General features: G+C 38.9%; 1 protein-coding gene across 1 annotated transcript in view; it reads left to right on the forward strand.

Moving 5' to 3' along the window:
• PRKAR2B (protein kinase cAMP-dependent type II regulatory subunit beta) overlaps nucleotides 1-13,985 on the forward strand; it is a 50,485-nt gene that overhangs the window by 15,910 nt on the left and 20,590 nt on the right. The window contains exon 3 of the mRNA XM_044423507.1: nucleotides 5,257-5,292. Coding sequence (XP_044279442.1) covers nucleotides 5,257-5,292 — 36 coding nt within the window. The remainder of the gene's footprint in view (nucleotides 1-5,256; nucleotides 5,293-13,985) is intronic.

The following is a 13,985-nucleotide window of genomic DNA, read 5'->3' on the forward strand; positions in this document are numbered from 1 at the left end:
CAGAAAATATAGATGTATTTGCTGTTCTGTATAACCAAAGATTGTTGTGGTATTTTTAAAGACCAACAGATGCATTATTCACATAGGGTGGCCAAACCAAGGGTCAGAGTTTATTTTGCAGCTTGCCATTCACTGCTGTGGTTGCCCAGGGGCATGTGCTTGCTGCCCCCCCCCCCCCCCCGGTAGGCACCCACTTGCTGCTGCCTGTGGGGCCACTTGTACCTCTCAAAGTTCTGACATTTACCGTATGTGGCTCTTCCGTTGAGCAACTCTGGCCACTCCCAGGGTGGATAAAAACCAATGATTTAAAAAATAAAAACAGTTTTTAATTTTTTTTTACAAAAAATGATTTTGAAGGATAAATCTGTCTAAAGATACTTGTCTATAAGATACATTACAGTCCAAAGGTTATTCATTGTGAAATAAGGATTAATTTAATTATGTAGCATGATGCTGTATAGTCATGCAGTGTTTAAATTTGTTGGTAAATGAATTCTATTAAACCATTCACAATGTCATGCTCTTCCAGAGATTTTTGTAAGCTTATTGGGCAATTTTTCTATGTAGAATATATTATCCCAGATGCTTGGTTTTACAGTTTTGTGTCTGCAGAGATCACATGCCTCTTCTTCATTGCAAAAATGTTATAAAATAAACATACAAAGCTGAGAAAAAGATCTTAATCCCACTGTTCCTTTGCAGATCTGTGTACACAGAAATGACTGCTTAACTCTTAAGTTTTGAATAATTCAATGCACAGAAGAAGTGTGTTGGGAGTGGAATAGGCCTGCACAAGAAGCTAAGTGCAAGGAGGGAGGGGCAAGCAGTAAAAATGTAAGTGAAACCTTTTGAACAGAATATTCCACAAGTCTTTTTGTGTATAGTCTGGGATTTATCATATAATTCTTTCCCTGGAGGAGAAACCTATAATGGCAGCAGGCCATACAAGAGATCCAGTTTGAGAATATTTTACTGAAGTTCTTCTACCTACAGGTTAGGTAGGCATGCATGCAAATTATGTAGAAAACCATGACTTAAATCTGACTAGTGAATTTAATCAATCAAATCAAATCCACCCCGGCCTTCCCTGACATGTGTGTTGAATTTTGCTTTGCCCAGAGCTCACTTGGTCACCGTCCATACATTCCAAGAACACATAGAGGGGAATTTCAAATATTCCTGTCTTTGACAGCCTCCATCCAGATCAATCTGAAGGGGGCAGAAGGTCTGAAGTTGGAGTCCATGTGCCTGATCATTTGGAGGAGCAAGTGTGTGTTTATCAGAATGCGGGCAGGTTCCCTGTTACAGATGTTCTGCTCAAGGTACCATGGAATAGGAGTGGAGTAAACAGAGAAGGGCGTGTTGGAGCAGAGCCCTCGCATGAGGCCCATTTCTCCCTTCCATACATTGTTGAGAAATGCAGTGGAAGTGTTGGTGTTTTTACAGCGTGAGGTCAAGCCATGCAACAGATTGTTTCTCAGGAAGAACAGAAGTGTGTATGAGATCCAGTCAAATGAGGGAAAAAAGACTAAGCAAGAATAAGTGTGCCCAACTCCCAGTGGGTCATAAATTGGCAAAGCAAAACAAATTCCTAAAGAGGGATCGTTCTTTTACCTGGTGAGCCAGCCACTCCCCATTGCTGTTGAGCCTGTTTGGTAATAGATAAAAGTTACAACTCCACAGTGTAGCTTACTTGGAATATTGCAGGTTGGGGTCAGGATGATTCGAAAAGAGAGTGGTTTACAACAATCTTGCCGTGTAATCTAGTGGTATTATGCCCCTATATTCTATGCTTGAATGAAGCCAAGAAAGTATCTAACAACAATTCAGCTGTCATGCCCATTGCTGCTGTTTTCCCATTGCTAGGCTTAACTTTTAAAGACCTGACTGGAGTTGGCTCAGAGAAACTTAGGGAGATCATTATCTCATATGTTTTTCAACTGTATTTTTAAGTTATTCAATTATGTTTTATGGCTTTTAAGGGGAGGTTCAGTTATGGCTTTTGTGTATGGTGGTTGTTAGCCACTGTGAGGCACTGTTATGCCATGCGGCAAGACATAAATTTCAAAATAAATTTAGCGAAAGGAAGGCACTATCAACAGAGCATTCAGTAGCACTGAGGTACTGAATGGCCTATGAATGCAGTCCTATGAGAGTATGAGGGCAATGAGAGTACAAAGGGGCAAAGCAGAAGTAGGAAAAGTATTACAGGTGTTGTAGAGAGTACCTGAAAATGAGACTGTGATGGATAAGACTGTGGTTTAGCAAGGAGGGTGTAGAGTTATTAGGCAGTGGGAAACATGGTGAGCCTGTACAGAATGGATGGTCTCCACTTGGACCAGAATGGTACCAGACTATTGGTGCTTATAAGAAATGTGGGAGAAGAGCTTTCACAATGAACTCTGGGTAAAATAAGAGGAGCTGAAGAACATCCAGTTTTTGATACATCATCCCAAGGGAATGAGGGTGATGGTGATAAACAGGGTGAAAATAAGCCATGAGCAAACAGTGGAACACAATAGCTATTCCATGAGCCCAAAGGACTATAGAGAAAAAAGCACATAGAGACAATTGGAGAGGGGCACAATGTGTAGGTGTTCCTGTGCTATTGCTAGAAGCCTCTAAACTAAGATGGGAGGGTTGGTGTACATGGTTTAATGGAGAATACAGATATAATGGAAATGTAGAGAACCAGTTCAATAAGCTTTCCTGTGGTTACAGAATCCATAGGAAGGACAGAATCTACATGGGGTGTGGAGGGAGTTTGTTTTGTTCCTCAAAGAGAGCATTGTATGAAACAAACTGAAAGCTATGACAGGGGCAAAATCTTCTGCAGAACTGCTACAGTGACAATACCAAAATAATTCAGTACTTGGGGCTTGTTAGAATCTCCCTGATGAGAATTCTCAGGGTGACCTTGAGAGGGAGAAGGAGATCAGGGAAGAATTTAAAGGGAAAAAATGTAGTAATGGGCAGCTTCAGTTACCCTTGCAAAGACTGGATAAGTGCATGTTTCAGTCATGACACGAGAGTACAGTTTCTTGATAATATAAATCCAGCCATAAAACTACAGCCCTTTTGGGTTCCTCAGATGGCCATCACCCTGCCCACTTGACCACTGATCATTTAATGGTTTCTATACTTTTGTGTAGGTTTGTTTTTTGCTATTCTAAAAGTTTGAAATGCATTTTCTAAAGCTTAGTTATATGCTGTGAAAAATTAAAGTTAAAATATGATAATATTTTTATACTTGTGCCCTTCAACCTTACCCACCACTGGAATAAAGCCCTCGAGAGCCTCTCTGAAATGAAATTAAACCCTCAGGGAGATAAAGTTGCAGTGCAGGTGCTCTAAATGACTGTTCCCTAGAATACTTGGGTGTGGTACTGGCCAGGGGAAAGATGACCTGGACTTAGGGGTGTAATGACAAATATGATGGTTATTGTGAAGTACTTTAAATCTGTGCCTGGACTGCTATACAATTGAACTTATAAGTGAAAAAGGAACTCCCAATACTATTTATTTTTTCATTTATTAGATTATTAGATATTAGATTTATTACCACCCCATTTAATGTCAGAAAAAGGAGACTTCTCCAAAATGAGGTGAAAAGGGATTTGAAAAGGAAATTCAGTAGGGTCAAATTGGTCCATAATTCTTGGGGATACTCAAAAGCATATTCACAGAAGCCCAGAATGTTTATTGTAGTTCAGGAAAGGTAGTCCAACACCAGCAGGTCTTTGTTCACCAGTGCTGTCAAGGCAGTTATTATAAAAAAAGTAGGTTTCCTTCAGAAACTGAAAATCTTATTCAAATTAAAAGCACAAACCTGCACAAAAGGAATGTAAGCAAACTATAAGAGGATTTTGAGGAGCATATTGTTAATAAGACCATCAATTAAAAATGGTCCAGCCAGACAAGGAGAATGCAGGAACATTAAATATTTTAACTATATTTTATGTTTTAAATTGGAAACCACCCAGAAAGCATTGGTTATTGGGCTGTATAAAATGCAATAAGTAAATAAATAGGCCTTTGGTAAGATCAAGTACAACTCTTCTTATGCTATTATGTTCATATGCCTCCAAAGACCAATATTTTGCACATATTCCTTGGACATAATTTAACTATTGAGCACATCTGGTATTTCATGAATACTGTTGAAATTAAGGAATCTTAAACTGTTGAGCACAGAATGGAACTAATATAGACATGCTATGAGTAGTTTATTTTCTATGTTGCTGTCCCAGGACTATTTCTTGACACACATGAATGCCTGAAGCATCAGAATGTATGCAAGGTGTAATTTTAAAGGCACATGAGGTTTAGTTTTTGGTTTAACTTGTTTTAAAGGAAGACTACACTGAAACTAGTGTGATATCATTTATGGTACATCTTGTAAGAAATTACTTCTGGTATTAGACTGGTGATTCAGTGTTCATAGAAACTGAATCTCAAAGTTGTTGGCTGGTGGGGGTCAACATCCACATTTTGATGTGGATAGGGTTTCCTTTTTAGCATTAGTCCATATTCCTGTTAGCTACAGTAGAGCTTGGTGTCATTTGTGAAATGATGTGCAGTCTGGATCATAATACAACCAGATGTTAAGATGCTTCAGATTCAGAAATGTAGGGTCAGACTTGCAGATGAATTTTTGAAGTTTTTGCTCCCTGTGGCTGTCCCTGATCTTGGGCAGAATGTCATAATGCTCTTTCAGCTGTCTGCACCCTTACTCATAGCTCTTAAGGGATTGCAATATGGTTGGCTTTTAATAGTATATGACCCCTCCCAGCCTGAACTTCTGTTGTTCAATACATTGAGTCTGTCTTAGCAAGCAAATGACTGATTACTTTCTTGGATGAAAGTGCATCCACAGTCAAGCTGCAATGATAGCATTGATTATGGAATTCTTATATAGGCAGAGACCATGGAAGGGAGTTCCAGAGGGTGAGCAACTTTTAGCTACACAGATGAGAATGTGTCAGAGGAGCAAAGGAGAGGACTGCACTTCACATGACTTAAATTCCAGAACCTTTGGCTACATATGCCTAAAGCGTAAGGGATGGTGTAAAAAAGTTGTAAATAAATAAATATCTCTAGTTTCTTCATATGTTATTCTGAAGTAATGTTTTGAGAATTTGTTTTGACCATTAATTTGGCCTTTCATTTCAGCATGGATTTGTTCACAGTATGTTAAATCCTGTTTTCTTCCTTTAGCATTGTGAATTCTCTAACAAAATTTATTTTCTTTTTTAGCTCCAGTGATAAATCGGTTCACTAGACGAGCATCAGGTGAGTATGCTAAATTTGCATGTTCTCAGTGACCTACTCTTTGAACATCGTTTCCTAGTATTTTACAAGTGCTTATACTGCCTTTCATTAAACTTAATCTGCTGTGCTTTTTTTTTAAAGAAAAAATCAAAATAGCTGTACTGTGTCCCAAACTTACAAGAAAAGGTGGATGAGCTGCCTTGGCCTTCAGGAGTTTTGAATTGGCCATTGTGGATCTACCATATGTGTGTGACTTCTCTCAACTAGTACAGGCATGTGTCTTCATGCTTACATACACAAGAAACTACACAAATTGTTTCTCTTGAGCAAGTGAACATAAACACATGCACATTTTTTCTTCCACAATTATTTGCATAGTGATCAACTTGTGAATCCAAAATCTTTCTCCATGTGGGTATCCTATCTTTTTCCCCAATATAAGAACCTGGTGTAAAGTCTCCCCAGGAAACAAATTTAGAACTTTAATTATCTGTATCAGTTCAGATGATATTCCCAAATACATGCAAACAAATGTTCTTCAGTACATGCAAATAAAAATGTTGAAGAGCTTCATAGATTCATGTCTTCTACCCTGTAAATTTTGAGCTAGGCCTCTTCTGTAAGGTCTGCAACTTTTCCAACCCTGCCATCCAAGTCAATTTACAAGCTTTATCCTAGCAAGGGAGCTGTCCAGGAGAAAGGACAAAAGAGATGTGTGTTTCAACTAAAACTAAGCTTCAGTTAAATAACCTGATGGGGAATGCTGATGCCCAAGTCCTCCTTGGCTTGTCATTAGAACTCCAAACCAGAACATGTTTCCTCCTCACAAGTAGGGTTTCAGAGTATGAGACATGCCACCAGATGTGCACTGAGTCTCTGGTTCTCGGTCTCTATGTGGGGCTGCTGCTGCCTTTGTTCCTGGGGTCTTTGGGGTGACCCAGCATGCCTGAACCATTAGATGGGGCCAGTTCAAACGCTTAGGTTCTTTAAAGCTACAGACTCCTTAAGTGGAACATAGCTCTCAGTGATGCTCTCAGAAGGGCAACGAGCATCTGACTTCCCCTGATTTCCACACTAGGTGTACGGTCAGGATCTGCCTCTTCCTCCAAGATCTCAGGTTTCGGTCTGCCATGCTAAGAAGGTGGTAGGACACAACAGCAACTCATGTAGCAAAGAATTCTGTTTTGAGTCTAAGAGTAATCCATTAAAACTCTTTGTAAATGACTTTGCAATTGCAACAGAACTCACACTTAAATCATTTGATTGAACTAAGGGTGCGATCCCATGCTTGTTGAAACAGGGAAAAGTCCTACAATCCCTGGGATTTCTCAGTGTGAGGAATGCCAGGAGTTGCACGACATTTTCTTTCCAAATATACATAGGACCTTGCCCAAATAGACTTTTATCCCATCTTTTAGAGTACTTGAACAAAGCAATCATTAAAACAACAACACTGTAAGAATTTTAGATTATATTAAAGCAATAAGCTATCAAAACAATAACATTAAAATAACAGTAGCAATTAAACCCATTTTTAAAACTGAGCATTATATTAAATTAAAAGCAGATCTTTCACAAATGACAAATATAGAACACCCTAAATTGCCAGTAACATTGTTTCCAAAACTTCCATAATGATGAACTTAAAAGAAAACCAAGCTTGTCTGATGGAATAGACAGTTGGTAGTCTAAAATCCTACATCTCCTAAAATCAGAAAGTTTGTAGGAGTCCTTGCTTGGAACTGTTGCATGGAAACATCTTGGAGGAGAGTTACAAACAACCTTGCATATACATCTTCTTCCCTCTCTGTCTTTAAAATCTTATTTGTGATCTTTTTAATATAGTTTCAGGCCAGCTTTTTTCTGTGTTAGAGGAATGCTTAAGGGTTACTTGCTTTTTTCTTGGCAGAGCTACCAAATAGCTAGAGGTTAATTGTAGAAGCATCTGCTGATAATAATGTGAGTTGTTAATTATTTAGCGGATATTCCAGCCAGCCTGCTGTGACTATTAACCGTTTTTGTAAAATATTCTGCATAGCCTTAATGGGCCACAGCAGCTGTGATGGCACAGTTCCACACCAGTCAGTGCTTTGCAAGCCCATGCCTCCTTTTCAGCAGCACTCTTGTCCACCCCACCTCTGGAAGCACAAAATAATGCTTGTGGTTAGCTGCAGAATGCACATGCTTAGAAAACATTTAAAATATGAATATGGTGTGCTGCATTGATGTCTCCTTCATCACATCTACAAAAGTCAAGGTATTTTCATATCTTTTACATATGAGTATCAATGTAAAAATAAAAATAATGTGGAGTTAATGAGGTTTGCTTACTAGATGTAGTCTGAAGCCATATTCATGAAGGTAAATTGGGTTGGGGGAGATGTTATGTTCCCAATCTTGAACTGTGGTTAAGAGATTGGGGTGTGGGATTATGTGCTCCCTCCCTTGTTTTTCCACCAATGCTCTGCCAGTTAAAGATTACGGTTAAGGATTATTGACCTTGTCTGTGTAACACTAATCAAGGTTGCCCACATTATTTGGTTAATCAGCCCTTGTTCAGGGTGAGCTTAATTAAGAACATTAGGAAATCCATGCTGGATCATCTAGTCCAGTATTCCATACTCATGGTGGCAAACCAACTGCCCACAGAATTCCCCAAGTGGGATGGGTGCAAGACCTCCTTCTGCCCAAGCTCCTCAGTGTATGCAGGCAGGCCATCTCTGGTAAGGGAGAGCGCACATAATCAGCACAGCTAGTAGCCATGCATATCCTCCTCCCTCATGAATCTGTCTGATCCCTTTTTAAAGCCATCTCCACTTCCCATGATAGCAAATTCCATAGTTTAACTATATGCTGTGAGAAGAAGAACTTCCATTTATCTGTACTAAACTTCCCAACAGTCAGCTTCATGGGATGACCCCGTGTTTGAGCATTATGGGAAGAGGAGAAACATGACTTCCTATCTACTCCACTACACCTTGCATTATTTTAAACACCTCTATCATGTCTTCTCTTTTTCCTGGGAACAATCCCAGTTGTTGTAACCACTTCTTATAGAGGAGCTGCTTCAGCCCTTTTGTTGCCCTTCTCTGTAGTTTTTCCAACTTAAAAATGTCCTTTCTCAGGTAAGGTGAGCAGAACTGAACACAATATTCCAAGTTAAAGCACCCCAACCATTTGTATAAGGGAAGCAAGATTTTGGCAGTTCTGTTTTATATTCTCTTCCTAATTATGCCTGGCATGGTGTTTGTCTCCTTCACAGCAGCTGAGCACTGGGCTGACATTTTCATCAAGCCATCTACCCCCACCCCAGGATCCCTTTCTTTCTGAGTCACTGCCTGCTCAGATCCCATCAGTGTATACTTGAAGTTGGGATTTCTTTTGCTCCAACAAGCATTACTCTACACTTGCTTATGTTGAAATAACATAAGCATTGTGTTAGCATTACCCTTGGTCAAAATTGGTGAATACATACATATTCCTGAACCACGATTTAGGCTACCAAGGAAGCATAGGAAGATTTTCCATTTAAAAGAGGAGGCGTTTCGGGGAAAGATAGAAATTGGAAAAACTGTACTGCACTGGCCCTGTACATATTGCAGCTTCTCTGTAGTTAAAATATATAAATTAATGGAAGACCTCAAATTCTTGTTGTTTCCATGCTGAACAAGTTGTTTGCATTTATTGTGGATTATTGAGACCTCATGCCAATGTTGTTGTCTTCTAACAAGCCTTTGATTGTATAATCAAGCATAGTTAAGCTGTACAATATTATTGGTAGAATATTTCTTGGATTGCATTCACACAAACAATGTGACATTAAGTACTTGTGAAAGGGGATTGTTTAAATAAAAAGGTTTGTTTATTTAAGTTGCATGTTTCTATGAGGAGAGAACTGTGGGGGAGCTAAAACTGCCATTTTAGTTGTGTAAGCAGCATAATATGTGAAGAAGTTTTGATCAGAAATGCAGATATATTAAAAAAAATCCTCTTGATTTGGATGGGAAAGGGTGGATAAAATGATTCTAATCATTATAGCAGAGTTCAAAGTAGCTGAAATTAGTGTGATTCAGATTCACTTTAAACTGTTCATATTAGCTTTGTCAAGAACACATTTGTCAAGGTCATTTAGCAAGTTGCTGTGTCAAGGTTTACATGGTGGAAGATAAAAAGATATTGTGATACACTTTATTCTTATTCGCCCCATATTACACACAAGAAGGCGAAGATTGAAAGCTTGTACAGCTGTAGGCTTCTATTTCTCTCTCCCCCTACTATTTTCCTAATGGAAAATTAAAAACCTAATTAAACAGGATGAGTACTAACAGCTTTTGAGGAAAAGCTTTGAAAGCAAAACAAACATGAAATGGCAGCCAGCGTTTCTAACATGACGAGTATGGTTGCTATTTTTTCATCATTATTAAATTTTGCAAATGTGCTTCAGTAAGATTCAGCAATTTGTTTATTCTAATCATTGTTGAGATATCACTACCTTTGTAACCATATGATCTCTTCCCTGCCTTTTATTGGCATTTATTCTTACTTCGTTCAGATAATTAACTTCTGTGTAAACTCTACAAGACGGTTTGTGTTCTTGTAACAACTCATACTTCTTTCGTTTCTTAAGTAATTACTGTCTGTCTTCCAAATAAATTCATATTGTATTATCTAGTTCTGGATTAGTTGTTTAATTTGTGAGTGGCTTGTAAGTGTGTGTGAAGAGCAGTCCTCTATACTTGTGCAGAAACCCCTTCCCAAAATTGAGGGCTTTGGAAGTGGAACCCCATAATAAGATATGATCGGGTTAATGTCAAAAGGATTTTTTTGGCTTATTTTCATACCCCAGCCCCTAAGAGAGGAAATGACTAAGCAATGGGTGGTTGGGGGGAATAGGTGGGTTCTGGGAAGGGAGTGTGGCCATTTAGAGAACTCTGAAGGACCAGATTATTTATTTATCTGGTCTTTATATCCTGCCTTTTTTTTCCTTTCAAGAAACTCAAGATGGCTTACATTCTCCTTTTCGTCTTCTTCCTCCTGCTCTCAAAGTTATCCTCAGAACAAAAATCCTGTAACTGGGCCAAATTCACCCAGTTGTCTCCATGGCTGAGTGAGGACTAGAGCCCAGATCTCCTGAATCCCATTCTTGAACTCTTAACCTCTATACCACACTGACTCAGGAGGAACAGATATGGTCCCTGGGACTGAGATTCATCACATCTGAGTTAAAAGGTAGCTGAGCTAGGAAATATTGCACAGTGGGAGTGGTGTCACTGCCAAATGGAGTAGACGGCCCTGGATAGATGGATCAATGCCTTGACCCCATATATATGCTCTTTGGGCCTGTATATGTTTGTTATAACCCACAACCCCATATAGTATAAAACTGTCTGGATGGGTTCTTTTAATTGCTAGAAGGAAGGGGATTTGAGAAGAACATATAGTACAATAGGAACAACTGGAATAATATGTAGAGTTCTTAATATACTGAAGACATTAGTGAGGAACAATTAATGTTCAGCATTAGGCAGAACACAGAGTGATGTGGGCAGCTCTTTTGGATTATGTAAAATTATTAGGTACAGAAATAGAACTCAGTCTCTAAGAGTCTAGATGTGCTATATGCTTGTGGTGTGTACAAAAAAGCCTCATATTCCTTAAAGCAAGAAATATGAAGGACACGATTTGTCCTTGATAAGAATGCTTGGAAGAGTGGCAGAAACATTTTACATTCTTGCGCTCCTTTAGCCAAGAATTTATTTATTAAACTTGTATTCCATGCTAAGAGTCCTGTAGGATTATTAGTAAGCTTCATGACTGTATCAGATATTTATAACACATGGACATTTGGGATTGGGAATATCTCCAGAGGAAATAAAATAGGAGTTTCAAAACGTATATCAGCTACAGTTTTGAATGGCTTCCCTTTTGCTCAAAGGGGATAGTGAAGATAAGAAGGGGGCTCGCAGAACTGCTGCCTATTGCTGATCAGTCAAGCCCTGATAAGGGATTAGCAGTACTGTAGTTTGACTGCAAGTAAGAAGTCCAGCGACTTTTTTATTGTAGGAAAGTTTTGCCACCAACATTGCAACTATATGTTGGAGGAAATATGAAACATACCAGTTAGAATGTTTGGGGAAGTGTTGCTTCTTTTATCTGTGGGGATAAATGGGATTGCTTCCTACAAATAAAATAATTTGAACTCTTTCAATTTTCGGTTCGCTTAGAAATTATATATTTCCAATTTACTCTAGGTTTGGGGACCAAACTAGAGTATTTTTTGTCTTCCATATGTTTTTGTTTCAACAACCTTGCTTCAGTTGTTTACTGGTTCAGTAGGATAGGACAGAAACTAGAGATCTAGATGAAAAATTGTGTTCATTGAAATCTGATGGCTGACAAGATCACTAACAGAGACAGGGAACACATGGAATTTTATAGGAGTCTGGTAACCTTCAAACTTGTTTCTTTTAAGCTTTAGACGCTGCTTTATGTCATCTGGAACTTGTGTAGTTTAACTTACAGACAGTCTGCATGTGTTAGTGAGAGAAAGAAGAGTAGCAACATATCCGTAGCTCCCATCTTGTCTCCTTACTGAATAAAAAGAGGGCACAAACTTTTATCCAATATATTCTCTCTCATGATGCATGAAAAAATTTTGTCACTCAGTTCAGATGCCCCATGGTGATAGAACATTTCTCTTTGTGCAGGTTCATCAAGCCTCAGATAAGCTACTTATCCATGTGGTACCTGCTTACATGCTCTGTAGTAGTTCAGGAGTAGGGAACTTCTTTCAGCCCGAGCATCACATTCAGCTTTGGAAATGCTCTTCAACCTTTTAGAACAGAGAAAAGACTGCAAGATAGCTTTTAACTCACAAAACATTTGGTGGCTGGGGAAAAGGGAGTGCGCCAGAGAAGGTGATGGGACTATCTAGGGCTGGATTTATTTCCTCAGACTGGAGATTCTCCTTTCCTGAGTTAGGTAATTCATGTTTTTCTTGGCTGTATAGACAACCATAATAAGTTCTGATAGCTCAGATCTCACATGTGAATGTTTCAGCCCCCGTTATAAACATGCTCTGATACAGGTTATAAAACTGCTGGAATTGGAGATAGCAGCCTGTTGCACAACTTTTATACTGCTGAAACCAGTCATGACATTGAAAATACTCTGAATAATCATTTAGAGCCTCTAAATGCAATAAGAACTACAAATATTAAAATGGAAATCCTGGTAAGTGTTCAGTGCAGATGCTGTATTAGTGTTAGGGTTTGGTGCCATAGTTGAAGGATAGACTAAAGAAGAGAGGGGGAGAGTCACACTGAAGAAGAGCAAGCAAACCTACATTCCACTCCAGTCCTCATAGCTCAGGAGCACCCGATTGATATTTTCTGTTCCCAAAAACAAAATCTTTTCTTCCATACTAGGTTACTGAAGGCCTTCTGACTCTCTTTTAATAACATGTTTTCTGAAAAGTGTTGCTTCATGCAGACTTGAATACTTTAATTTCTTGGTGTTTGATAGAAGAATTTCTTTCAATTATACAAAAAGAAGCATAAAAAGACATTTGCCTAACCCTACAAACCGAGAAAGCAAAGGATCACCTGTGGCAAGTTCAGCCTTTCTCCAGTCCCACATTCTTTCTTCATTGACTGTGTTTTCATCATCCCTGCTTCTGAAGGGAATTGTGGAGTGGAAGTTTCAAAGAGAAGTGTAACTATTTTTGTTGTTCCACCAAACATAATGTGTGAGTAATTACTAGGAAACAAATTCACTAATTTTGCTTTTTGAACACATTTTTAATAGGCGTTTCTAAAGGATTTACAGGCAAGTCAGGGTGAATATGTTAATATGCAGATGGTGGGTGTCAAATGAAGTCTCCATATCGCAGCCTCATATTCCCTGTAAACAAAGCAGAGTCATGGAGACTCTCTGTGAGATAGCAGCCATCCATAGGGCTACCATTTTTAATGTATTACAGCTGGGAGTGGGGTAGGGAAAAAAACTTGTGTGGGAAAGCTATTTGGGGCAGTGTTCTTATGACTGATGAAATATGTGGTGTGTTCAGGCTCTTAGATCCAGGAAGCCCTTTTTAAAAAATTGTGGCTAATGAAAACTTGCTACAAAATAAGCCATTGAAGAGTATAGCTTCAACACACCTTGTGGCAGGCACTGCCGTTGTCCAAGCTTTTGAGGGCACTTGGACAAGCCACACTCAGAGAGCCGCCTCTGTCAGTGAGTCTGCTTTTCCTTCACCATTGTGACCAGTTGCTGTTGCTCCTCATTCTCTTTCTGGTCTTTGCTACCGCTTGCTAGAAAGGCAGAAACTGGCACACAAGCAGGCAGTGATATATATAAAGAAAAAGTGCAAATACCCATCACTCACGTATTTTATATTGTGTTCTTTATATAAAGTGAGCTAAGTGAGGAGAAGATGCTGAGAAGATTCTGGGCATAAGATTTCTAGTGGCTTTTGAGAGCTGAAATTTTGTTCAGGTACAGGGAAAGGGGCTTTTAATTCATTTTTACCATGGCTATTTGATAATATTTAAGAGCTCAGTATACTTTTCTGCCCCAGGCTTGGTTGTCTGAAAGTCACTCAAGATATGGTTAATCTTATTGTATGAATGTTTGAATTCTAGAAAACTAAGGCACTGTAAAGTTTAAAGAGTAACCTTGTGGTCCCTGGGAAAGCAACCCAGGTTCACAGAACT

This window comes from Varanus komodoensis, unplaced genomic scaffold, assembly GCF_004798865.1.
Source record: "Varanus komodoensis strain SLA01 unplaced genomic scaffold, ASM479886v1 scaffold13_3, whole genome shotgun sequence".
In the NCBI taxonomy this organism is placed as follows: Eukaryota; Metazoa; Chordata; class Lepidosauria; order Squamata; family Varanidae; genus Varanus; species Varanus komodoensis.